Source organism: Entelurus aequoreus, linkage group LG04 (genome assembly GCF_033978785.1).
Source record: "Entelurus aequoreus isolate RoL-2023_Sb linkage group LG04, RoL_Eaeq_v1.1, whole genome shotgun sequence".
NCBI classification, from domain to species: Eukaryota; Metazoa; Chordata; class Actinopteri; order Syngnathiformes; family Syngnathidae; genus Entelurus; species Entelurus aequoreus.
Genome location: NC_084734.1, coordinates 18,374,811 through 18,399,412, shown reverse-complemented (window position 1 = coordinate 18,399,412; position 24,602 = coordinate 18,374,811). Strand labels below are relative to the sequence as shown.

The 24,602-nt window shown below is 41.8% G+C and overlaps 1 protein-coding gene across 16 annotated transcripts in view; it reads left to right on the top strand.

The window, feature by feature from the left end:
• Positions 1-24,602, top strand: part of LOC133648351 (band 4.1-like protein 2) — a 106,191-nt gene that overhangs the window by 40,054 nt on the left and 41,535 nt on the right. For all 16 annotated transcript variants that reach the window (XM_062044361.1, XM_062044358.1, XM_062044360.1 and 13 more), the window contains exons 2-4: positions 1,091-1,306; positions 1,399-1,566; positions 7,542-7,775. In XM_062044361.1, the coding sequence (XP_061900345.1) occupies positions 1,106-1,306; positions 1,399-1,566; positions 7,542-7,775 (603 nt within the window). In that variant the 5' untranslated portion in view covers positions 1,091-1,105. The remainder of the gene's footprint in view (positions 1-1,090; positions 1,307-1,398; positions 1,567-7,541; positions 7,776-24,602) is intronic.

Sequence of the window (24,602 nt, the reverse complement as noted above, 5' to 3'; positions counted from 1 at the left end):
TCTTGTTTTGTTTTTTTACTCTAAAATAATATTTGTCTTTTACTTGTTTTTATCAACACAACTGCACACTTCATTGCTTACACAAACATACACATGCACTTCTCCCTCCATTAATCCTTCATTCAATCCATCCATGCCTCATTAGCCAATCATGCATGAGGAGCCATTTTTATTAGTTTTTTTATGCCTGTACTCTTCCTACTGCTGTGGCTGTTCATAGTAATGGTGGACTTGCAGAATAAGAGTAAGAATGGTGCTAAGATGACCGGAAACGAGAATTATACAGTACATATGGTGTAAATAGAGTGCCAGCGATTGGTGGGGCAGGGTTAGGCTGAGAACACTTGAACGGACAGTGGATGATGATGATGATGATAATAATGGCTTAATATGAAGTGAGTCATGCTTTAATCCTCGGCCTTGAAGCTGTTTGTTTGCACAAACACACACACACACACGACATAATAACAAAGACAAAACATGCAGAGAGTTTCAGGTAGATGCCCCCGCTGCCCTACGCCCTTGAAAGACGTCATGGTCAGCTTGTGTGCTGACTGTCCAAATGTGTCTGTTTAACAGCACATAGGACTGCCAAAGATATTTAGGTTGATGTGTGTGTGCATGCATGCATGCTTGTGTGTGTTCGCCACAGGTGCAGTGTAAAACCAATGAAGGTGTGTTCCCCTTTTTGCTGTTGAGCCGTGCCCTGAGTTGTTGGTTTCTTCCTGCCTTGTGCTCTGTCTCATTTAAAATTAAAATTAAAAATGAGTTAGAGTGCTGTAAAAAAAATCCTCTTGATGTCTGTACTCTCTGTAATAACCAAGCAAATATGACAGCAGACTAATCTGATCGCTGTTTTTATTGATAATGCATTGAAATAAAATAAAAATCATAACTATGTTCCCCTTGATTACAAAAAAGTAGAACATTTTTGTTTTGTATGATATAGTAACAATTTACAGTATTACATATGTTTTAAAAATATTCTAAATGTGTGTATTTAGTTTTATATTCTTTTTTTTTTTTTTTTTTTTACAAAACCTTACTCTTCATTAACCACTCGCCTCTTCCTCTTACTCCTCCTCCTCAGGTTTAACGTGTCGCCATGACAACAGAGGCAGGCTCCGAGACGGAGGTGAAGGAGAACGCGGAGGAAAAGTCAGCTGCCCGGCTCGACCAATCAAAGAAGGCCACAGAGAAGACCCAGGAAGTGGTAGAGGAGGGTGAGGCGGAGAAGGAGAAAGAGGGCAAAGGAATTACTCGCTATTTGCCAACATGGTTTAAGAAGCAGAAGTCTCAAAGCCAGGTGTGCATCCATGTCTATTTTGTGTTCTCTAAACAAGACTCTTATGTATTGTTGTCACCTTGGCTCCAATCTCTAAATGGTGTGTTGTTTAGACCTCCCCAACTAAGGAGGACCCACCCACAGAGGAGCCTGTCAGTAAGGTGAATCAAGAGGAGGCGCACGTCCCTGAAGTCAACGGTCACGCAGAGGAGGTGGAAGAGAAGGAGCAAGTGAAGGAAAAAGAATCCGAGTCCCATTCCAACGCCAGTGCTGACACAGAGGTACAGATCCTCGATACACATAAAATAGTAATACTGTATAATATAAAAAAATTAGAGATGTCCGATAATATCGGAAATGATCGGTATCGTTTTTTTTATTATCGGTATCGTTTTTATTTTTTTTGTCTTTTTATTTTTATTTAAATCAACATAAAAAACACAAGATACACTTACAATTAGTGCACAAACCCAAAAAAACTCCCTCCCCCATTTACACTCATTCACACAAAAGGGTTGTTTCTTTCTGTTATTAATATTCTGGTTCCTACATTATATATCAATATATATCAATACAGTTTGCAAGGGATACAGTCCATAAGCACACATGATGTTATGGTTTACTAGGGGAGGTGACGGCAAACATACACCAGGGGGCAGTATGAACAATGTTTTATTATATATATAGACAATATATATCCATCCATACATTTTCTACCGCTTATTCCCTTCGGGGTCGCGGGGGGCGCTGGAGCCTATCTCAGCTACAATCGAAATACCAGAGTATGTGATGTAAGACTATGTGTGTAGTTAGCTGTTGTGTATTACCGTGATGTTGGATGAGGAAGTAGACAAGTCCAAATAGGGCAAGGCAAAAGGGGTCCAAGATGCGCGAGGGGTCCGTGGGGCACAGAGAGACGTCAGAGTCCGGGGGGGCGAGCGAGGAGTCGGGAAACGAGGAAGGCAGTCCAAAACACAGGGGAAGATCCAGGGAATAGTGAGACGCACAGCTCACTGTCCAGGCGACGGAGGGTACTGCAGGGACACGGAAGAAAACAAGGGACAAGTAAGCCACGGAGAGGGAAAACAAGAATAGAGCATAAAGCTTGTTGCTTACTGAACACCATGAGAAAACTAAGTTCCCGCGCCGATCCTTGGGTCCACCCTGCCTTTATCCGGCACACCCTCATCAATCTCAGGTGTGCAGATTTCTGGTGAGTGATTGCAGCTGGTGGCTGCTGCAGGGCGGAGACGCGCGCAGCGCGTCCTTGGATGTGCGCACCCGTGGGCGTGTCCCGAGGTGCGCACAGACGGCAGGGGTCTGAGCCGTAACACATGATTGTGCGTGCTGCTGGTCCACTAATAGTACTAACCTTTAACAGTTAATTTTACTCATTTTCATTAATTACTAGTTTCTATGTAACTGCTTTTATATTGTTTTACTTTCTTTTTTATTCAAGAAAATGTTTTTAAATTATTTATCTTATTTTACTTTATTAATTTAAAAAAAAAGGACTTTATCTTCACCATACCTAATTGTCCAAATTAGGCATAATAATGTGTTAACTCCACAACTGTATATATCGGTATTTGATATCGGTATCGGTTGATATCGGTATCGGTAATTAAAGCGTTGGACAATATCGGAATATCGGATATCGGCAAAAAGCCATTATCGGACATCCCTAAAAAATATTCTTTACAATTGGGTCTTTAAAATCATAATTTAGCATTTTCAAGTTACAATTTTTATTCAGTGTTTGAAAAAATATATATTTTTGTTTTCAGTATATGATCATTTAAAAAAACAAATGGAAATGTATTTCTGATATTGCCCCTATCTAATAAAAAAACTAAAGATTGTGTCTATGTATCTGAACTTTTTTTTCCTCACACGAATTGGAGACTGATAAATCTATACGATTTTAAAGGGGTCATATTATGATGTTTTTTCTCTCATTTTAAAACACTTCCTTTTGTTCTACATAACATATAATGGTGGTACTTTGGTTTAAATTTTGCATAGATTAGGTTTCACAGACTGCTTTCAAGCTGCTTATGGACCGTATCTTAAGAATGTACAGTTTTGTGGATGGTCTTATTTACGTGGCTCCAATGAGGATTCACAACCTTATCTTTTTGAAGCTGAATGAACGAAGGATTAACTGCTGCTTCTAGAAGCGAGCACAAAGTAGAGGGTGAAACATTGGAGCAGATGGAAGCCGATAGAGTGAGGTGAAATCGACTCGAAGCTGCAAATGTTGAATTTGGAGATAAGCTATTTCAATCAAACAATCAAAATGTATTTATATGGCCCTTAGTCACACGTGTCTCAAAGGGCTGCACAAGCCACAACGACATCCTCAGCTCAGATCCCACATCAGGGTAAGAAAAAAACTCAACCCATTGGGTTCAGTGAGAAACCTTCGACATAAGTTGCGTGCTTACCCCAAATAAACCAGAACAAATGTCCCCAGCCAGCTGGACCAAAGAGACAACTGTCCATCGAGTGAGTCACACTTTATATTGAACATGATACACGCAGCATGACATGTGTATCATGACAGACAGCATAAGTACAAACAAAACATTAAATGTGGGCTAATAATTTACAAATACTGTAATATGATTGTTGATGTTTTTCAGTCAGTACAAATTGGTGTTCTATCGCATTGTGTTGTGCATTGCAAACTCAAACGCGTTTCGTGCTGACGTTGAAGCAAGCTTGCCGTAGTTAGCTTTTACGGCTAATATCAAAGCACGCCAATGTGTTACCACGCTAGAAAGATAGTTCCTCAGTCACTACGTTTCCATGCACTAAATTAGTCTGAATTCTTAGTTGTTTTTTTTGTATTTTCACATCTATGTGTGAAGTCCAAGTGTCCAAGCACTCTCTCTAATGCAACTATTGGTCATATGCCAGGTGCCTTCCATACACGGGGGGGGGGGCACTATTTCCTTTGAGCTCGGTTAAAATGAATTCCTTTTCCGGTTGATCCATGATGTCACACTAGCCATTTGCCGATGCTTACAATTTATTTTAACTGATGTCCGCTGTAATATTGGCACATATTACAAATATTATGTCTCTAATGGGTATTCAGAATAGAATATAAAGAATATATCTTTATTGTCATTGTACATTGTACAACAAAATTGTGAGCAAAACTAATTAATTTAGTGCAAATTCATAACACATAAAAACATAAGAACATAGATAAATAGATAAAAATACATAAAATACATAAAAATACCAAGCACACAGCTCACATGCACAGTCATTATTGTCGTCTTGTGTTCAGCGACACTATTGCTATCGGGTAAAAAGTGTTCTTAAGTCTGTTTGTCCGGCATTTTATTGTCCTGTATCTCCTGCCCGAGGGCAGCAGTTCAAAAAGTTTATGTCCAGGGTGAGATGGGTCCCTTATGATGTTTTGGGCCTTTTTGAGGCACCTGGCACTGTACAGTTCATCTAGGAAGGGGAGAGAGCAGCCAGTGATCTTCATGGCAGTTTTTATGACCCTCTGAAGTGCATTTCTCTCTGCCGCCGTGCAGCTGGCATACCATACACACATGCAGTATGTCAGCACACTCTCTGTAGAATAGCGATAGAAGGACACAAGCAGTTTTTGTGACATGTTGTTCTTTTTGAGGAGTCTCAGAAAGTAAAGTCTCTGCTGTGCTTTTTTGATGGTCCCTGAGGTGTTCATACTCCACTTCTGATGTTAAATAGCAAACAGCATCAAGAAATCATCTTGGATTGCGCTACGAACATGATGCTACTACCAAGAATGTATCTAGGCGGATGCAGGGTGGATGCAATGAAAGATGGACGGAAGAGTTTTTTTGTAGGAAATTTCAGACCAAAATCATGGAAACAAAACTTTTGAATACCGTATTTTTCGGACTATAAGTCGCTCCGGAGTATAAGTTGCACCGGCCGAAAATGCATAATAAAGAAGGAAAAAAACATATATAAGTTGCACTGGAGTATAAGTCGCATTTTTTGGGAAAATGTATTTGATAAAACCCAACACCCAATAGACATTTGAAAGGCAATTTCAAATAAATAAAGAATAGTGAACAACAGGCTGAATAAGTGTACGTTATATGACGCATAAATAACCAACTGAGAACGTGCCTGGTATGTTAACGTAACATATTATGGTAAGAGTCATTCAAATAACTATAACATATAGAACATGCTATACGTTTACCAAACAATCTGTCACTCCTAATCGCTAAATCCCATGAAATCTTATACGTCTAGTCTCTTACGTGAATGAGCTAAATAATATTATTTGATATTTTACGGTAATGTGTTAATAATTTCACACATAAGTCGCTCCTGAGTATAAGTCGCACCCTCGGCCAAACTATGAAAAAAACTGTGACTTATCGTCCGAAAAATACGGTATCTTAAAGTTCATCCAAAAGGCTTTGATTGATGTAAGGAGTTTTAGATTTGAAGGAAAAGACCGTACGTGCCCCGACTGATATCCAGAGGAAGGTTGCTATTGTTCTGGACTATCTTGCCAAATGTGCGGAAAGTGAATCAGTTGCTATGCACAAATGCAGTGTGAAGAGGTTTGTGTACGCTTTTAATATACCTGCTTCATTCTATTTCATCTCATCCGTATTTTGTTCGGGAGTCCGAATTAAGCCGGCATTCTACATTTCCTTAGCTACCTTCTTAAAAAACGTTGTTTCTTTTTTTCTACCATGGATGCATTTCAAAATGTTTGTTCTTTTAATTTATGATGCAAATGAACAGTCTCCCTGTATGATACTTAGGGTCCCACCGCCTCGAGAGATCTGGTTGCCAATCGCATAATCCAGGTGTATTAGTCTGATTTTTCAAAAACCGAACACAATCGGATTAAAGCGTTTCCATGGGCAGTAGGAGGCTTATTTAGAGCCGAACTATTTGAGAAGTCGGACTAATTTATTGCATGGACATGTACTGAGTGTTCGCTCTTACAATAACAATGTCGCTACAGTTTGGTTATGGTACAGGTTACGGAACTTAAAAGAAGTATTGGTGACAGTTTTTGAATGCATTTTTGAAGTGATTTAGCGGTATAATTGATTGCTCCCTTTAGCTGCATTGATAGCTACCTAGAACGAGACGATTTTTACATGTTAGAATGAAAAAAAACACTTTTGTCTTGTTGTCTCTCATAGTGATTGTGAACGATAGGCAAAATTCCAAAAAAAAGAGCAGTTCCCATTTAAAGTACAAACGTAAATAAACAATATTGTTCTTGATATTCTTTCAGTGGTGGTAACATGATGTCATCATGTCATTTGCTATTAAATAAACTAAAAAAAAGGCTAAAACATATATTTATAAACCTTAGTATTAATTTTTAAATAACTTTTGCATTTACCTACTCCTTTCTGGACATGTTGAGCTTTGTTAAGCATGTTGGAAACAAATAAATTACCTTCGTTATTACCTTTTACATTAATTAAAATTTTCACCTGGAACATTCTAAAAATTTACAAGCACACATTTACATTTTTGCTCAAATGATTAATTGTCCAAAAGGAGTTGGAAGAAGCTGAGGTTGTCTGGTCCGTCCCCTGTTCCATTTTAAAGTGAGCCTACTGGAACTTACATGAGCAAGCACTTGACAGTGCTTAATAAAAGCACTAAAAATAAAAAAAGAAAAGAAAGTCATGTAATTGTTTAAGTATGCATTTGTGTAAATACCAACGCCTGAATGTGAACTCAGCACTTCACTTTGGTGCTGAAAGATGGATAAAGCTCTTCTGCTAACTAAATAGACTGGGGTTTATTAGCTGCATTGCAAGCTTTGATATCTGCCTAGGAACATCCTACAACCCTTGTCGGTTAACAGGATTTTCTTTTTTCATGTGCCCTGTACAGTATTCAAGCGTAAAAACAATACTTTTTGTGGCTTTGAGTACCTTCAATTATTACTGTATGGCGTGCATTTTGCAACAGGCTCAGTGAAAAACCACAAGTGAAACCAGCGCTAAGGGGAAGGTATGAAAACAGATTGGTCTTTGTGCAGATGAAAAGTTATAAACAGCATATTTTCTGGATGAGACACCCACTCAGACTCTTGTGTTTTATCCAGTGGTCACAATAAGCCACCCAGGCCCACCCTAGTATGACATCAACTTCTCAGCCAGCGAACCGAAAACAAACACCCGCACCATTCTAGAAGCCAACACAGACACAGTGCTGAGAAGACTCTCATCCAACTGTTTTCTTTGTGCTACAACAGCCTGCCGGGGAAGAAAAAGTAGAGGAGAGCGCCCAGAAAAGTCTCGAGAGCACAGAGGAGACTCAAGAAGTAGCTGAGAAGGAGGAAGACAAGAAGGAGGTAGAAAAGGACAGACGCCAAGGCCAAACTTCCATTTTCCAGTCGCCGCTCCGTTTGGTGAGGAAGAACAAGATGAAACTGGTGGTGTGCCACGTGACCCTGCTGGATGGGTCGGACTTCACCTGCGAGGTTGAAGTAAGACGAGCACAACATATTACATTGTTATACTGCTTTGAATATATTCCATGAGTAATTCAACACCTGTTTGATTGTTCATCAATAACTTGTGCTGCTCGATTCATGGTCATGTGACCAAAGGCTATACAGTGAAGGACATATTCATAAAGTAATGCCTGGTTTGGGCTGCTTTTGTGACATATTCCATGACCTAACTTAAATATAAATGGCATCTGCTGGGTTTAATATGGATTTTATTTTCCCATTTCATTTCAGTTACTTGCTTAGGTTTCACCAAAAGCTTTTAAAATATACTTTTAAAGGTAACTATGATGGTTCTAATCTACATTTGACACACTTTATTGTGGTCTAGATTATATGTATTCGATATGTTGTAGTGTAAGTTTTGTGTAAATTTTGTTCCACGCTCACATTTATAACTCGCTTTCTGAGTATGTCTGCAAACTGTTCATATGTGGAGGCGTTTCCTTTAGATTGCAAATGAAACACTCCATGCCCCACCCTCTCCAAAAGTATCATAATTTATCTTTTGATAATTTACACTGTCAAATATACAAAGACGAATATCACCAATATCTTTTTTTTAGACATGGTTGAAAATAAACTTTGTAAACAATATATAGATTTACCGTCCACAGCATTAGGTACACCTTGTGTGGCGCACAATGCTGCATTAGAAAAACTGCATTTACCAGCTTTTATGTCAATGCACAACGGTGTTCTTACATGACATTGACAATAATACTTTATCTTACCTTTTTGTATGTCTTTTTCTTCAGTCAAAGTAGTAATGTTGCAAAAATGTTGTCGTTTTCGTCTAAGTTTCACAACTAATCCAATTTCTTACTGACCCATTCTGACAAAACAGTCCTGTTTAATTTTTTTTTTCAAAGTAAACACGGACGTATTTATTTTATAGGCATCAGAGCAGGCGGTTTAGCATGAAACAACATGAAGGAATGACACACAAAGGTTCAGCTAATAGTCTCGGCACAGCAGAGGGGGAGGAGGTTGGCAGAGAGCATATACTACGATGCCTACATGATGTGATTTCAGAGTGTGTCCACTGAGGCTGAGGGGCGTGGCTTACTGGTTGTTCTGTTTGTCAGCACCAATATCATGTTTGCATGTAAGTGTGACATCTTGCTAATAAGACTATTAAGAGAAAAATCATGCTAAGAAGTGCTATAGTACTCAGTGTGAGTCACCATTGGGGGGCAAATGTGAGCAGCAGTTGCCTGTGGCTACCATCTCTTTTCTGAGAAGAATGCTCCAGTTGTTGGTTTTTTAGCAACAAGTAAGATGCAAGAAAGAAAAAATTAATGCTCGAATGAATGAATGAATGAATGAGGCTGTCAATATGGAGGATTATAAGAGCAAGATTCAAACTGGGCTTTCAGGCAAAACAGAAGGTAATCATACTTTTACAACAAAGTACGTTTTCCTGCTGAAGGATAGGTGCATGTACTTCACATACAAATAAAATGTAAGACCCCAAATTATTTTAAATTTTCATAAAAGTAAATAAATAGGATAGGCCTATTAGTACTATTTATTGACAACATTAATATGGGAGTGAATTATTCAATTTACGTTAATAAGCAACCTGTAATAACAGAGATTACAGCATATACATTTAAAGTTTAAAGGCCTACTGAAATGAATTTTTTTTATTTAAACGGGGATAGCAGATCTATTCTATGTGTCATACTTGATCATTTCGCGATATTGCCATATTTTTGCTGAAAGGATTTAGTATAGAACAACGACGATAAAGATTGCAACTTTTGGTATCTGATAAAAAAAAGGCTTGCACCTACCGGAAGTAGCGTGACGTAGTCAGTTGAACATATACGCAAAGTTCCCTATTGTTTACAATGATGGCCGCATGAAGTGAGAGAGATTCGGACCGAGAAAGCGACAATTTCCCCATTAATTTGAGCGAGGATGAAAGATTTGTGGATGAGTAAAGTGCAAGTGAAGGACTAGTGGGGAGTTGAAGCTATTCAGATAGGGAAGATGCTGTGAGAGCCGGGGGTGACCTGATATTCAGCTGGGAATGTCTACAACAGTAAATAAACACAAGACATATATATACTCTATTAGCCACAACACAACCAGGCTTATATTTAATATGCCACAAATTAATCCTGCATAAAAACACCTGCGTGTTTGTTATGCTAGCTCCTAGCTCCTCTGCTAGCTCCTAGCTCCATAGAACACGCCAATACAATTCAAACACCTGATCAACACACACAATCACTCAGCCCAAAAGACCGTTTACCTAACCCAAGGTTCATAAAGCTTATATATTTTTAAAAAGTTACGTACGTGACGCGCACATACGGTCAAGTTATCGAATGTTTAGCAGCCAAGGCTGCATACTCACGGTACCTGATATTCAGCTGGGAATGACTACAACAGTAAATAAACACAAGACATATATATACTCTATTAGCCACAACACAACCAGGCTTATATTTAATATGCCACAAATTAATCCTGCATAATAACACCTGCGTGTTTGTTATGCTAGCTCCTAGCTCCTCTGCTAGCTCCTAGCTCCATAGAACACGCCAATACAATTCAAACACCTGATCAACACACACAATCACTCAGCCCAAAAGACCGTTCACCTAACCCAAGGTTCATAAAGCTTATATATTTTTAAAAAGTTACGTACGTGACGCGCACATACGGTCAAGTTATCGAATTTTTAGCAGCCAAGGCTGCATACTCACGGTACCTGATATTCAGCTGGGAATGACTACAACAGTAAATAAACACAAGACATATATATACTCTATTAGCCACAACACAACCAGGCTTATATTTAATATGCCACAAATTAATCCTGCATAATAACACCTGCGTGTTTGTTATGCTAGCTCCTAGCTCCTCTGCTAGCTCCTAGCTCCATAGAACACGCCAATACAATTCAAACACCTGATCAACACACACAATCACTCGGCCCAAAAGACCGTTCACCTAACCCAAGGTTCATAAAGCTTATATATTTTTAAAAAGTTACGTACGTGACGCGCACGTACGGTACGGTACGTGTTATGCTAGCTCCTAGCTCCTCTGCTAGCTCCTAGCTCCATAGAACACGCCAATACAATTCAAACACATGATCAACACACACAATCACTCAGCCCAAAAGACCGTTCACCTAACCCAAGGTTCATAAAGCTTATATATTTTAAAAAAGTTACGTACATACGCAAAAAAAAGCCAAAGCTGCATACTCACAGTAGCACGTCTGCGTCTTTGTCATCCAAATCAAAGTAATCCTGGTAAGAGTCTGTGTTGTCCCAGTTCTCTACAGGCGTCTGTGTATCCAAGTCAAAAGTCCTCCTGGTTAGAGTCTCTGTTATCCGAGTTCTTCCATCTTGACTGCATCTTTCGGGAATGTAAACAAAGAAGCGCCGGCTGTGTACTGTTATGGCTGACTACGTTTGAAAAATACGTCCATTTCGCACCGACAACTTTCTTCTTTGCTTGCTCGGCTTCCTTCTCCATAATGCAATGAACATGATTGAAACAGATTCACGAACACAGATGTCCAGAATACTGTGGAATTATGAAATGAAAACAGAGCTTTTTCGTATTGGCTTCAATGTGGAAGGCATACCCGTGTTCGCCGGTCTACGTCACGCGCATACGTCATCCTCAGAGGCGTTTCGAACCGGAAGTTTAGCGGCAAATTTAAAATGTCACTTTATAAGTTAACCCGGCCGTATTGGCATGTGTTATAATGTTAAGATTTCATCATTGATATATAAACTATCAGACTGCGTGGTCGGTAGTAGTGGGTTTCAGTAGGCCTTTAAAGGGGTTATTTTATGATTGTTTTTAATGTACATTTAAAACACTTAATTATTGCATGCAATGGTGGTTCTTGGGTCCACATCCCACTCCCTCACGTCTGCCATTTTTGTAGTTTTGGAGATACGCTTCCCGCTAGGTACTGAAAAATATCTTGCATGACAATAATATTTAACTGTAAAGGGCAACAGTGATTAATTTTAGTATACATCCATATATGTATTAGCCAAAGTCAGACCCTCAGCAGAAAGGAACCGAAGTAGAAACTTCAGAACAAAGGCTTGAAATGAACGCATCTCAATAGGCTGTCTGTAGTGCCGTTTTTCTAATCGTCAGAGAATATTGCATTACATAGATTACATAGCTTGTTTATCTCTGTTAATAAACATGCAGTTCGATCCCTAGTACCCTACTATATATTTGCAGTTTTGTAGTGCAGTACAGTTGTAATCTTTGTCAAAGTTGGGTCATATCTTTGCATAACAACTCCAAATGCATCAATGTCTTAGCTGGCATAAAGGACATCGCAGGTCACTGTATTACAAAAGAATGACATTCAGTAGTTGTCATTTCTGCATTCTGTCTTTTTAACACTAGTGCAGGTAGAGTTTAGATTTGAGTTTAAGTGAACCAAACTGCACCAGAGTTTTTTGGCAAGCATGCCGAGGTCCATCTCTCGAGTGTTCTCGGCCCGCTTGTTTGGTCAACACCAGGGTTAAGATGATTGCGTTCACACTTGATCAAACAAACCGTACTAGTAGAGTCTTGAAAGTAATACAAGTGTTGTTATAAAATATAATGAGCTTTTTGATTGTTGTGTTTTTGCGAGTATCTTCATCAAAAACGTCATCACTAATTGGATCTGTACGTGTGTGTGTGTGTGTGTGTGTGTGTGTATGTGGGCGCATGTTATAGCACCTATTTAAACTTCCTGAGTTGTTGAAGTAGCCCCTTACATTGTTTGGGTGGGTTTGAGGGGATAAATGTAAAGCATGGTGCGGGGTGGGGAGGGGGGGCTTGTCTGGAGGACACACATTTAGAAGATTATGTGGGAGGGAAGTCCCCACAAGATTAGTTTCTACATCTGCTATTCACCACTAAGCACAGGCGTTAGATTCTTTTAGACTATTGTATGTACATTCCACTTACATTGATATTGACTGTTTACGTGATTTATTATACTGACAATTTTAAACAAGTGCTTTTGATAAGCCATACTGTTTAATAATATTTTTAATTGTAAGCCTCACTGTTTTATGCGTCTGTAGCTTTAATACCAATAAACTGTGTTTGTCCAAGACAAGTGTACAGTATGTATCCAAGAAGCGCTATTGTGTACCTGATCCACTTTTGACAGTACCTCAAAATACAAGTTTAATTGGTTCTGTGACGCAGATCCAGTCCTCCATTTTCTACTGTGTGTCCCACTGTGATAGGCTGGAGCGCATCACAGCTGGGCGGAAGGTACAGATCGTGCCTTGAAAAACGTGTACTGCAACACAGAGTTTGAATGAATTCAAACCAATTTAATTGGTGGTTGGCCGCCCAAAACATCACAATTGTAACATATAACTTGCATTTAAAAAAACCAAAAAACTTTTGGATAACAACTATTGCATTAATACCCATACAATAGAATGTAGTCCGCAAACAACTACAGAAGTTTTCTAAGTTTTAATAATGTACAGTATTTACCTTGGAGAGTGGACTTCTACGGTATCTCCTTCCAACTGCTTTTCCATCAAACACACCATCAGCTGCTTCTACATACTTTCTTGGATAAATGACCGCCGTTTAGGTATTATTTGAATATATAAAAAAAAAATATATACAATATATTGTGGCGTTATAGACTCTTTCGGCTTCAATATGGTGCAGACGAGCAGTGCTACACACAAACTGCTTCACCAAGTTAGCTAGCTCACGCTCTCATGCTTTTGATGATTTCTATCTTTAATTCAATGAATATCATTCATTTTTTTCTTTCCAGCACTGTCCTTCACGCTCATGTTCTTCCTTCACGTACTTGGAAAAACAAAGTTATGTCCATATCTAGCTACAAGCTAATGCTAACAAAAAAGACCAGATGTTTTGATCGTGTTTTTACAGGGTTCACTGTGACATTCTCTAAGCCAACCAGCGGTTGGCTTAGAGCTCGTAACCTGAAATTTTGCTCCCTACATAAAGCATCCAATCCAATCCAATCCACTTTATTTATATAGCACATTCAAACAACAAAAATGTTTCCAAAGTGCTGCACAAAAATATTAAAAACAAGATTCAAATACTATCCTTAGCTCCACCAATGACTGAATAAAAACAAAATAAATAAATATAAAACCGGCTGGCCTGGGAATGCCTCGGGATCCCCCGGGAAGAGCTGGAAGAAGTGGCTGGGGAGAGGGAAGTCTGGGCTTCCCTGCTTAGGCTGCTGCCCCCGCGACCCGACCTCGGATAAGCGGAAGAAGATGGATGGATGGATGGATGGATAAATAAATAAATATAAAAACAATATCAAAATAAATATGATTAAAAACGATTTTAAAGGGTAAAACTAATTAAAACAATAAATAGAAATAAACATTTAAAAAGAGAGGACCACACAACTCACGTAGTCTTAAAAGCCAGAGAATAAAAGTGGGTCTTAAGACAAGACTTAAAACACTCCACTGTGGGAGCAGTTCGAACATGGAGGAGCAGAGTGTTCCAGAGCTTAGGGCCGGCCACAGAGAAGGCCCTGTCTTCTCTGGTTTTAAGTCTCGTCTTGGGCACCACGAGCTGAAGCTGGCTCTCGGACCACAGAGCGTGCGCAGGAGTGTAAATTTGGATGAGGTCAGAGATATAATGAGGTGCCAGTCAATGCAAAACTTTAAAACCAAACAGCAAAATTTTCGAATCAATTCTAAAATGAACAGGGAGCCAGTGCAAAGTCTCAAGAATTGGGGTTATATGCTCGCGTTTCCTGGACCCCATTTAAAAGTCGTGCTGGACTAACTGCAACCGGCAGAGAGCTTTTTGGCTAATGCCAGCATAAAGTGCTTTGCAGTAGTCAATCAATCAATCAATCAATGTTTATTTATATAGCCCTAAATCACAAGTGTCTCAAAGGGCTCCGGGCGAATTGAAATAAAAGCATGCACGACTTGTTCAAAAAGGTTATAAAAGATAAAAACGGTTTTACTTTTGCTAAAAGACGAAGATGATAAAAACACGATTTTAAAACGCCATTGACTTGTTTGTCACGTTTAAAATTACTGTCTATAGTGATTAACAATAACAATAACAATTAGCTGAGAGACAGCTCTTATCCTGAGAAACTTGTAAGCTGACACTTTCATCCTGAGGTTCCACTCTATACACTTTGTAACAACTTCAATGTAATAGATGCCATATATCACATACATGTGACATCCATGATCAAACCTACATGCCCACGTCTGCAAGTGGCTGACGTAGAGTTGGCAGAGCTTTATTTAAAGCCTGAGAAAGGAGGTCTTTCCATCACAATGCATCGGCGCGCCGCTTCTCTCAAAAGTGGAGTGATTGGACTTTTGTCATGTTTGGGGCTCATAAACAGGTTTCATGTACATTGCATTCCTGTTACATTATCATCAAACGGTCAGTTTTCCACAATAGAGGACTGTAAGGAAGGGATAGTAGTTCTTTTAGAGTTGGGACACAATGGACAGATTCCGGCCAGAGAATCCTTTAATCATCTTTATTGTTGAAAGGTAGATTTAAATGTGTATGGTTTTGTGTGTGTGTGTGGTATTTAGTCGTCAACGCACACAAGGCTGGCTGCCACCACTGATTGAAAACCGGCTATTCTGACAAAGACGTGCTTTAAAGGGGAAATGACGTCACAGATTGACCTATCAACTTAAAGGCATAGGAACATCACAAAACTGGTTAAAGGCACACAATAGGCTTTCGTACACAGCCGCCCCCAACTGTCCGTATGGCAGTTGGAACTAGAAGAAAGTCTATGAGGTAGTGTCCTCGTCATCAAGAGGTGGAAGCATGATCAGTCGGGCGACTGGGCGAAGGTAGGTGCGATTCTTCACTTGTACTCTGGCAGTCCGGACCCGTCCATCTGCTCCTGGATGTGTCTGAGTGATCCGTCCTACAGGCCACGATCCTCGGGGGAGTTGAGGATCCACTATCAAGACAACTTGACCGGCCAAAAGGGTCTTGCCATCGTTCCTCCACTTGTTACATTCTTGAAGCCCTGGCAGGTAATGCTGGATGAAAGATGACCAGAAGTGATCTGCTAGGACTTGGCTGTGCCTCCAACGTCTTTTTCCGAGACCACAGGGATCGTAGATTGCTTGAGGTAGAGATGAATCGTGACGGCCCATAAGAAGGAGATTGGGCGTGACTGGGTCTGGGTCTGAGGCGTCCGAAGACAGGTAACCAAGAGGTTTAGCATTCATTATGCCTTCAACCTCTATCAATGTTGTCAGTAATACTGGTTCAGGGACTGTTTGGTCTTTGAGAACAACTCTGAGTGCTGTCTTAATGGATTTTACTTCTCTCTCCCATGTGCCCCCAAAATGTGGTGTGCTTGGAGGATTGAATCGGAATGAAATCTGGTGCTCTGCAAGTTGCTCTCTCAACTGTGGTTCCATTGAAGCAACTGCTTCACGTAATTCACGTTCTCCACCAACAAAGTTGGTACCATTGTCCATGAGGAGTTCAAAGGGTTTGCCGCGTCGAGAGATGAATCTTCTTAAGGATAGCAGGAATGCGTCCGTATCAAGATTCTCCAGTCGTTCCAAGTGTACAGAACGAGTTGTCATGCACTTATAGATAATACCCCATCGTTTCTCTGTGCGGCGCCCAATTTTCACTTGGAGAGGTCCAAAGCAATCAACTCCGGTTGAATAGAAAGGTGGCTTATGAAGTCGCAGTCGAGCAGGGGGGTAATCAGCCATTTTAGGAATGTCAGGCTTGGCTTTCCAACGACGACGTTCTAGACATGTATACTGATGTTTCCGTATTGCTTCTCTGCCCCTTAAGATCCAAAATCTACGTCGTATTTCAGCAAGAACTCTTTCTGGGCCAGGGTGCAACAGTACTTCATCATGTTCCTTTATGACAAGCTTTGTCACATGGTGGCTTGGATCCAAGATTATAGGGTGGATTCTCTCCCAATCTAAACTCTCTGCATGCCGCAACCGTCCACCAACTCTGAGTAATCCTGTGGCTCCTTCGTATTCTGGTGAAAGTGATGCAAGTCGACTGTATGAAGGCGGAGACCGTCCAGCCTTGAGCGCTCTCAACTCTTCTGGGAAACAATCTCCTTGAACCCTTTGCAATATAAGTTTTTCGGCTTCCAGAAAATCCACGGCGGAAGGTGGGGATGAAGCACCAGCATCAGCCGCCCCATGAAGGGAGCTAGCTGTCTCTTGTAGAAGCTGTTTCCATGTGGAGAACTTACTGAAATCAGTAAGCTGAGTGGATGAAGCACAGGAAATAGTTCCAACGAAGGCGGATTTCCTCAGCTCTGTGGCATCCGGTTCCAGTTCAGATGAAGGCAAATTGGGCCACTCATTTTCTGGCAGGTAAAGGAAGTGCGGGCCCTTATTCCAGCGGTGCTCTTGGATCATTTCCTGCAGGGTGAGTCCACGAGTGATATCGTCTGCTGGATTATTCAGAGAATCAACATAACGCCACTGGGTGGGGTTTGTTAGGGTTTGAATTTCTGTGATGCGAGTCCCCACAAATACTTTGAAGCGACACGATTCTGATTTGATCCAGTGCAGCACGGTCGTTGAGTCTGACCATAGCGTGATGCGATCTGAAGGGACACAGAGCTCTGTCTCTATCACTTTGGCCAGCTGTGCTCCTGTAAGTGCAGCACTGAGCTCTAGTCGCGGGATGGACAGTTGCTTTTTCGGTGAAACTCGTGATCTGGCGAACACGAAAGACACATGGGTGTGCTGATTGTCATCTACTGACTGCATAAAGGCCACTGACCCATAGGCGCGCTCAGAGGCATCGCAGAAGATGTGAATATGTCTGGTTGAAGTGGGAGTGTTCACAGTAAAAGGTACATAGGAACGGGGCACCTTAAATTGTTGTAAAGTGGGAATCTCACGTACCCAGGTTGACCACTTGTCAAGGAGATCTGCAGGCTGGATCTGGTCGTCCCAGCCGAGGTTGGACTTCCACATATCTTGGATGAGCACCTTACACCGAGTGGTAAATGGTACAATGAATCCTAGGGGGTCATAAAGCTTGGCCAGGACACTGTAGACATTTCGAAGAGTGGCAGCTGATGATTCTGTTGTGTGACGCTTGAAACTCAGCGTGTCATTCAAACAATCTCAGCATAGTCCAAGAGTGGGTTCATGGAGGTTATCACTTGCTTTGGATAACCACAGCTCACTAGTTGCTGATCGTGCATCAGGTGGTAGATGGGCCACAACTTCTGGCATGTTGCTAGCCCACTGTCGGATCTCGAAACCTCCCTTGCTAAGAAGTTTACGCAGTGTCAATTAGAGCTTTGGCTTCTTCAACCTTACTCAGACTGTGGAGGCAATTGTCCACATAGAAGGAGTGCTCAACCACTTGCATGAGCAGAGAGTCTGGTGGCTCATAGTCCCTGACGTGCTGCTGTAAGGCGTACACTGCACAACAGGGGCTGCAGGTTGTTCCGAAAGGTAGGACCTGCCATTCAAAGATCTGCGCTCTAGATTCCCTGTCCATGTTCCGCCACAGGAATCGTAGGAGTGGTTTATCATGGTCAAGTAAGCGGATCTGGTGAAACATTGACTTGATATCCCCGCTTATGGCTATTGCATGACATCGGAACCGCAAGAGGACCCCAATCATAGTAGGGCCCAACGTTGGTCCAGGGAGGAGATGATCATTCAAAGACTGGCCATTGTAGGAGAAAGAACAGTTGAAGACCACTCTGTCTTTCCCATTGTGGTGCACCATGTGATGTGGTACGTACCACGACTCAGTACTCTTTGCTGCCTCCTCTGAAGGAATCTCAGCAACGTATCCTGTTTTGATAAGTTTGTCCATCTCTCTACGATAAGAGGTTGCAAGGTGAGGGTCTTTGGCCAACCTGCATTCAATGCTGCGCAAGTTTGGCATTACAGCATCTGAGGGTGCACATAGCGTAGTGCTTGGCTGGCGACGTAACAGGGGTGTCGCGTAGCGCTGGATACCATCAACAGGTACACGCTTAGAGTCAGTCTGTAAAAGAGAGAGACCTTTTTGGTCCTGCTTGGAACGAGATGCAATCTTCTCGTTGACGTAAGGGAGAGTATCGATCTGCCAGAGACGTTCCACATTCTTGAAAAGTTCAGGATATGGGGATTCAGTGGTCACGTGCAGACGGGAAGGTTGATGGGAAGATGCATAAATCCCAGACGGACCTTGTAGGGACCAGCCTCGGTTGGTACAGACTGCTATGGGGCCGCCAGATGGGCCTGCTCGCACCGGCTCTGTAGGAGCAAGAAGCTGAGACATATCAGAACCTATGAGGAGTAGCGGTTGCGCTCGATGGATAGGCAGCAAAGGAAGGTCTTTGAGGTGCTCGTAGCGGTTTTGGAGGGCCGCTACTGGATATGTGTGCTGAGATAGGCTCAGATTCTCAGCTGTGAAGGCATTTTTAATCCAATACTTCTTGCTTGGCTTGAAGATGGGGGAGACGTGAAGGCTGACTGACGAACCATTGAGCACTTTCACTTCTTGTTGAACAGTTCTCAGGTGAAGGGTTTCAGGATGCTTAGCAAGTTGTAGCTGCTCTACTGCATAGGGGAGGATGAGTGTTCTCTCAGAACCATCATCAAGCACAGCAAATGTCTCTAGAGTGCGGTCTCCATTTTGTAGGAGCACTTTAACAACTTTCTGCAGAACTCTTTGAGGGCTTTGAGGCTGTTCCAGGTAGACTGTGGGTTTTTGGTTACTCATCATCAGGACTTGTTGAGATGACTCTTGGATCGTGTCATGCAGTACTGTGAGGTGCGTCTCTTTGCATAAGTTACAAGGGCGTTTAAGCGTACATGCTGCAGCTTTGTGGCCACGACCGCACTTCCAACATCTGTTACCTTCTTGGATCCACTTATTGATCTCACTGGTATTCAGTTTCTTGAAGTCCAGGCATGAGTTGAGGTAATGCTCCTTACTGTTGCAAAATGCACAATAAGGACTAGGTTTAAAGGGTTGTGACTTTGTCAGATTGGTGCTCTGGCTGTGACCGGTTTCACCAGAACATAAGAGAATTGACGCTGTCCTTTGTTTGGGCCATGGACTATTATAATCCCTCTTGGCAGGAGGAGGCCCCGGGTTGTAGAGGTGAGTGACTCGGCTGGCCAGGCGCTTAGCTTGAGCTTTAACTTGGAGCCAGGATGCCAGGTCGGGCAGGGTGTAAGTTTGGTTGGTACCTGGCTGTAGAATGCCTCGACAAAGACAGTATTCCATAAATCCGTCTCGGTGAGCAGGAGGCATTTTACTTATGAGGCGGTCAACGTGAGAACCACATTTGAGCTCGTATCCAAGGGATCCCTCTAAAGTCCGCAGCATGCCAACTAAGGTCTGAACTGAGAGAGCGAACGTGTCGAAAGCTTCTGCATCCCCCACTCTGATGGCTGGTGAGTTAAGAATAGCTCCTAGTTCACTCTGTACTAGTTGTCTAGGCTGGCCATATTTGTCTTGTAGAGCCCCTGGCGCAGCCGTGTACGGGTTTGGGTCATACATGAATGACTTGGCTAACTGCAGAGCGTTAGGGAGTTTGAGCTGATTTAGTAGAACTTGATATTTATATTGCTCGCTGAGGTGAGGATGACTATTCATCAAGTTCTCTAGCGCCATCTTGAGTAGGGCGAAATCACTTTCCCGGCCACTCTCAACCCTTGGAAGTACTGGTTTGGGAATGCCATAGGAAGTAGCGATCAGCGTCTCGATGCCCGGGTAGGACCAGGGTGGTGCTGCCGGGGCTGGAGTAGCAGATGGTAATTTGTATTGAACATACTGCCCAGCAGCAGGAGGAGGTGCACCAGCTGGAACTGGTGGTTGTGGCACAAAAGTTTGCATGGTTTGTGGCACTGCGGCTGCATGTGTCATTGTTGATGCATAACTAGATGTGGGAATGACTGGCATATGTTGACTTGTGAAAGACACAGATGCAGGAGCTGTAGTGGGGGCTACTAAAGTCGGGACACAAGTTTGTGCACCTTGCACAGGAATGGGAATCGTTGTCAATGGCTGTGTAATCGGGATAGCGGCAGAGGATTTCATTGGAGTTATTGATGGGAGCTGAAGCATGTCAGCAGCGGGCGGAGCTGACGTTGTTGACATTGCATCATCTTCAGACTCCGACAGGAAAGACTTGACAATATGGGCAATGTGTAAGTCTTTCTCCAGTTTCTTTAAGCGTCTGCGCCGTTCCATTTCCCTTGCCATATTCTCCTTGGCAAGGTGAGCATCCTCTTGTAGTCTTTGTCCTTCTTTAGCTTGTGCATCCAATCTCTTCGCCTCCAAGTCAGCTTTCCTTTCCTCCTCTATTTCTTGCTGTAGGTCAGCAAGCTCCAAACCTTTAATTCTCTCCTCTAGGGCAGCTGTTTGGACATCAGGAATATTTTGGAGCAGTTGAAGCCCATGCGATCGCCGAGAGGATCGACGTGATGAAGCAGATGACTGGTATTCTGACGCACTCCTAGCTCTGGTTGGCCTTGCTTCACTGTGTTGTCCTACTGGTAGTGAGGAGATTTGGGCGGCAGGCAGTTGAGAGGGAAGGAGGGTGACATCGTAAGGGGCCAAATGCTGTGGTAGTCGAATGTCTCTCTTTGGCCTGACAGAGGGCTGGTGATCAGCAGGTGATGACTCCATAGTGTCTGATGGTGGAACTCTATCCGGCTCGAAGGACCAATGTAAGGAAGGGATAGTAGTTCTTTTAGAATTGGGACACAATCGACAGATTCCGGCCAGAGAATCCTTTAATCATCTTTATTGTTGAAAGGTAGATTTAAATGTGTATGCTTTTGTGTGTGTGTGTGGTATTTAGTCGTCAACGCACACAAGGCTGGCTGCCACCACTGATTGAAAACCGGCTATTCTGACAAAGACGTGCTTTAAAGGGGAAATGACGTCACAGATTGACCTATCAACTTAAAGGCATAGGAACATCACAAAACTGGTTAAAGGCACACAATAGGCTTTCGTACAAGGACATTTAAAATAATGGAAATGATAAAGCTCAAAGAACTAACCAGGCTCCTCCACACAAGAGTAATTATATTTTAGAGTATAATAATATTTCATTTTAATTTAAGGCACTCATAGCCATTTTCCAAAATCTACGGTGTGTCGACGCCTGTGCCTACCGTTGTTTGGACAGAAGCAGCTTTGTCCTTCCAACAGAGAACGCTGAAACTGCAACAACTGCTATTGTCCTAAACACACACACAATCTCACACACGCACACACACGCACGCTTGGACACACAAGCATCCATCCATCCACACAGTGGCATAGTGGGGCTAGCAGAGGGAGAGATGCACAATGCATTCCAGAGATTAAACCTTTACATTTTGAGACCGTCAACAAACACAAGCACACACGCACACACCACTTTCTACAATCCTATCACTTGTGGGTTTTTCACTTATCATTCATTTTCTATGCTGATCACAAACATTTTCTTGCGTAATTGCTCAATACAATATAGTGGCCTCCACTCTAATACACACAAATAAATCTAATACACATAAATTAATTTAATACACAGTAATTGCTGGGTGTGTCCTACGATTGAATAACCACTGCACCTCAAAAAGAAGCCTCCATTTTTCCATTTTCCACTTTGATTCTATGTTTTTGAGCAGGGAAAAGCCTCAAAACATTGCAACTTTTCAGGGGATTCCAGCAATTCTGCAACAATCACAGAAAAAGCCCACGAAAGCCAGGAGAGACTCACTAATTAACAACTACTCCCAATGGATGACTTGTACTCTCTGCAGTGGAGTGAATAAATGCCAGTGTTTATGTTTTATGATTATTTCTTATATGATCAAACTACTTAATTGATAAGGGTTTTCTTTCTGCGAGTGATGCCTGGCTTGAAGGCACGTCAGCACAAACTCTGTCTCACCCAAAGGTTGCGCTCTCTTAGTTGAATTCAAGTGTATAGCATGTTTGCATACAAAAAGGCGCTTGTGTGCTCCACCGAGTAGAAGAACATACCGCAGATGTTTTCTACTGGAAAAAAAGTAGAAGCAGTCTTTTATTCCCATTCCCTTCAATTTCAGCACTCTGCACCAGACAGTCTGTGGTATGCGTCTCTGTCATGCTGCGTGCGTGCATGTGTGCGTGCTTGAGTGCGTGTGTGTGTGTGCGTGCACGTGTGTGTGTGTGTGCAGCATGAATGTGTGCTAAATGTCATTGCTCACTGTGGAGGATTTTATGGTCACTCTTGATGGAATGTGTCCCTTCTGAAAGCCAGTCCTCAAGGAACTACGGTGGAGACAGAGATGCATTGATAGATAGACGCTTGGACAGGAAGTAAGCCGCACATAAGAGTAGAAAATATGTTCTCTTGTATTTATAATCATGCTAAAGTGTTACATTTATTTATTTAGAACAATTCCCTTAGAAATGGAAATGCAAAAATAATGTACAAATATACAGTGGACTATTAAGGTTGATACGGAACATCACAGTATTTAACAGTATACACCAACTGGATGCCTGGTCATCTCGGCAGTTGAGTAAATAAATGCCAGTAGTCTTTTTATTTAATTTTACTTGTTGCATTTTGGAAATACAAAACCCAAAACCAGTGAAGTTGGCACGTTGTGTACATCGTAAATAAAAACTGAATACAGAGATTTGCAAATCCTTTTCAACCTATATAATTGAATACATTGCAAAGACAAGACACTTAACGTTTGAACTGGTAAATGAAATTTTTTTCAAATATTAGCTCATTTGGAATTTGATGCCCGCAACATGTTTCAAAAAAGCTGGCACAAGTGGCAAAAAAGACTGAGAAAGTTGAGGAATGCTCATCAAACACTTATTTGGAACATTTCACAGATGAACAGGCTAATTGGGAACAGGTGGGTGCCATGATTGGGTATAAAAGCAGCTTCCATGAAATGCTTAGTCATTCACAAACAAGGATGGGGTGAGGGTCACAACTTTGTGAACATATGCCTGAGCAAATTTTCGATTAGTTTAAGAACAACATTTCTCAACGAGCTATTGCAAGGAATTTAGGGATTTCACCATCTACAGTCCGTAATATCATCAAAAGGTTCAGAGAATATGGAGAAATAACTGCACGTAAGCGGAAATGCCCGTGACTTAGGGTCCCTCAGGTGGTACTGCATCAAAAACTGACATCAGTGTGTAAAGGATATCACCACATGGGCTCAGGAATACTTCAGAAAACCCCTGTCAGTAATTACAGTTTGTCGCTACATCTGTAAGTGCAAGTTAAAACTCTACTATGCAAAGTGAAAGCCCTTTATCAACAACCCCCAGAAACGCCGCCGGCTTCGCTGGGTCCGAGCTCATCTAAGATGGACTGATGCAAAGTGGAAAAGTGTTCTGTGGTCTGACGAGCCCATCCATCCATCCATCCATTTTCTACCACAGTTGCGGTGACGGAGCCTATCTCAATTGTTTTTGAAAACTGTGGACCTCGTGTCCTCCAGACCAAAGAGGAAAAGAACCATCCGGACTGTTATAGGCACAACGTTCAAAATCCAGCATCTGTGATGGTATGGGGGTGTATTAGTGCCCAAGGCATGGGTAACTAACACTTCTGTGAAGGCACCATTAATGCTGAAATGTACATACAGGTTTTAGACGTCTTTTTCATGGACGCCCCTGCTTATTTCAGCAAGACAATGTCAAGCCACATTCTGCACGTGTTACAACAGCGTGGCTTTGTAGTAAATCATGCCCTTGTGCCAACTTTTTTGCAATGTGTTGCTGCCATTAAATTGTAATTTAATGATTATTTGCAAAAAAAAA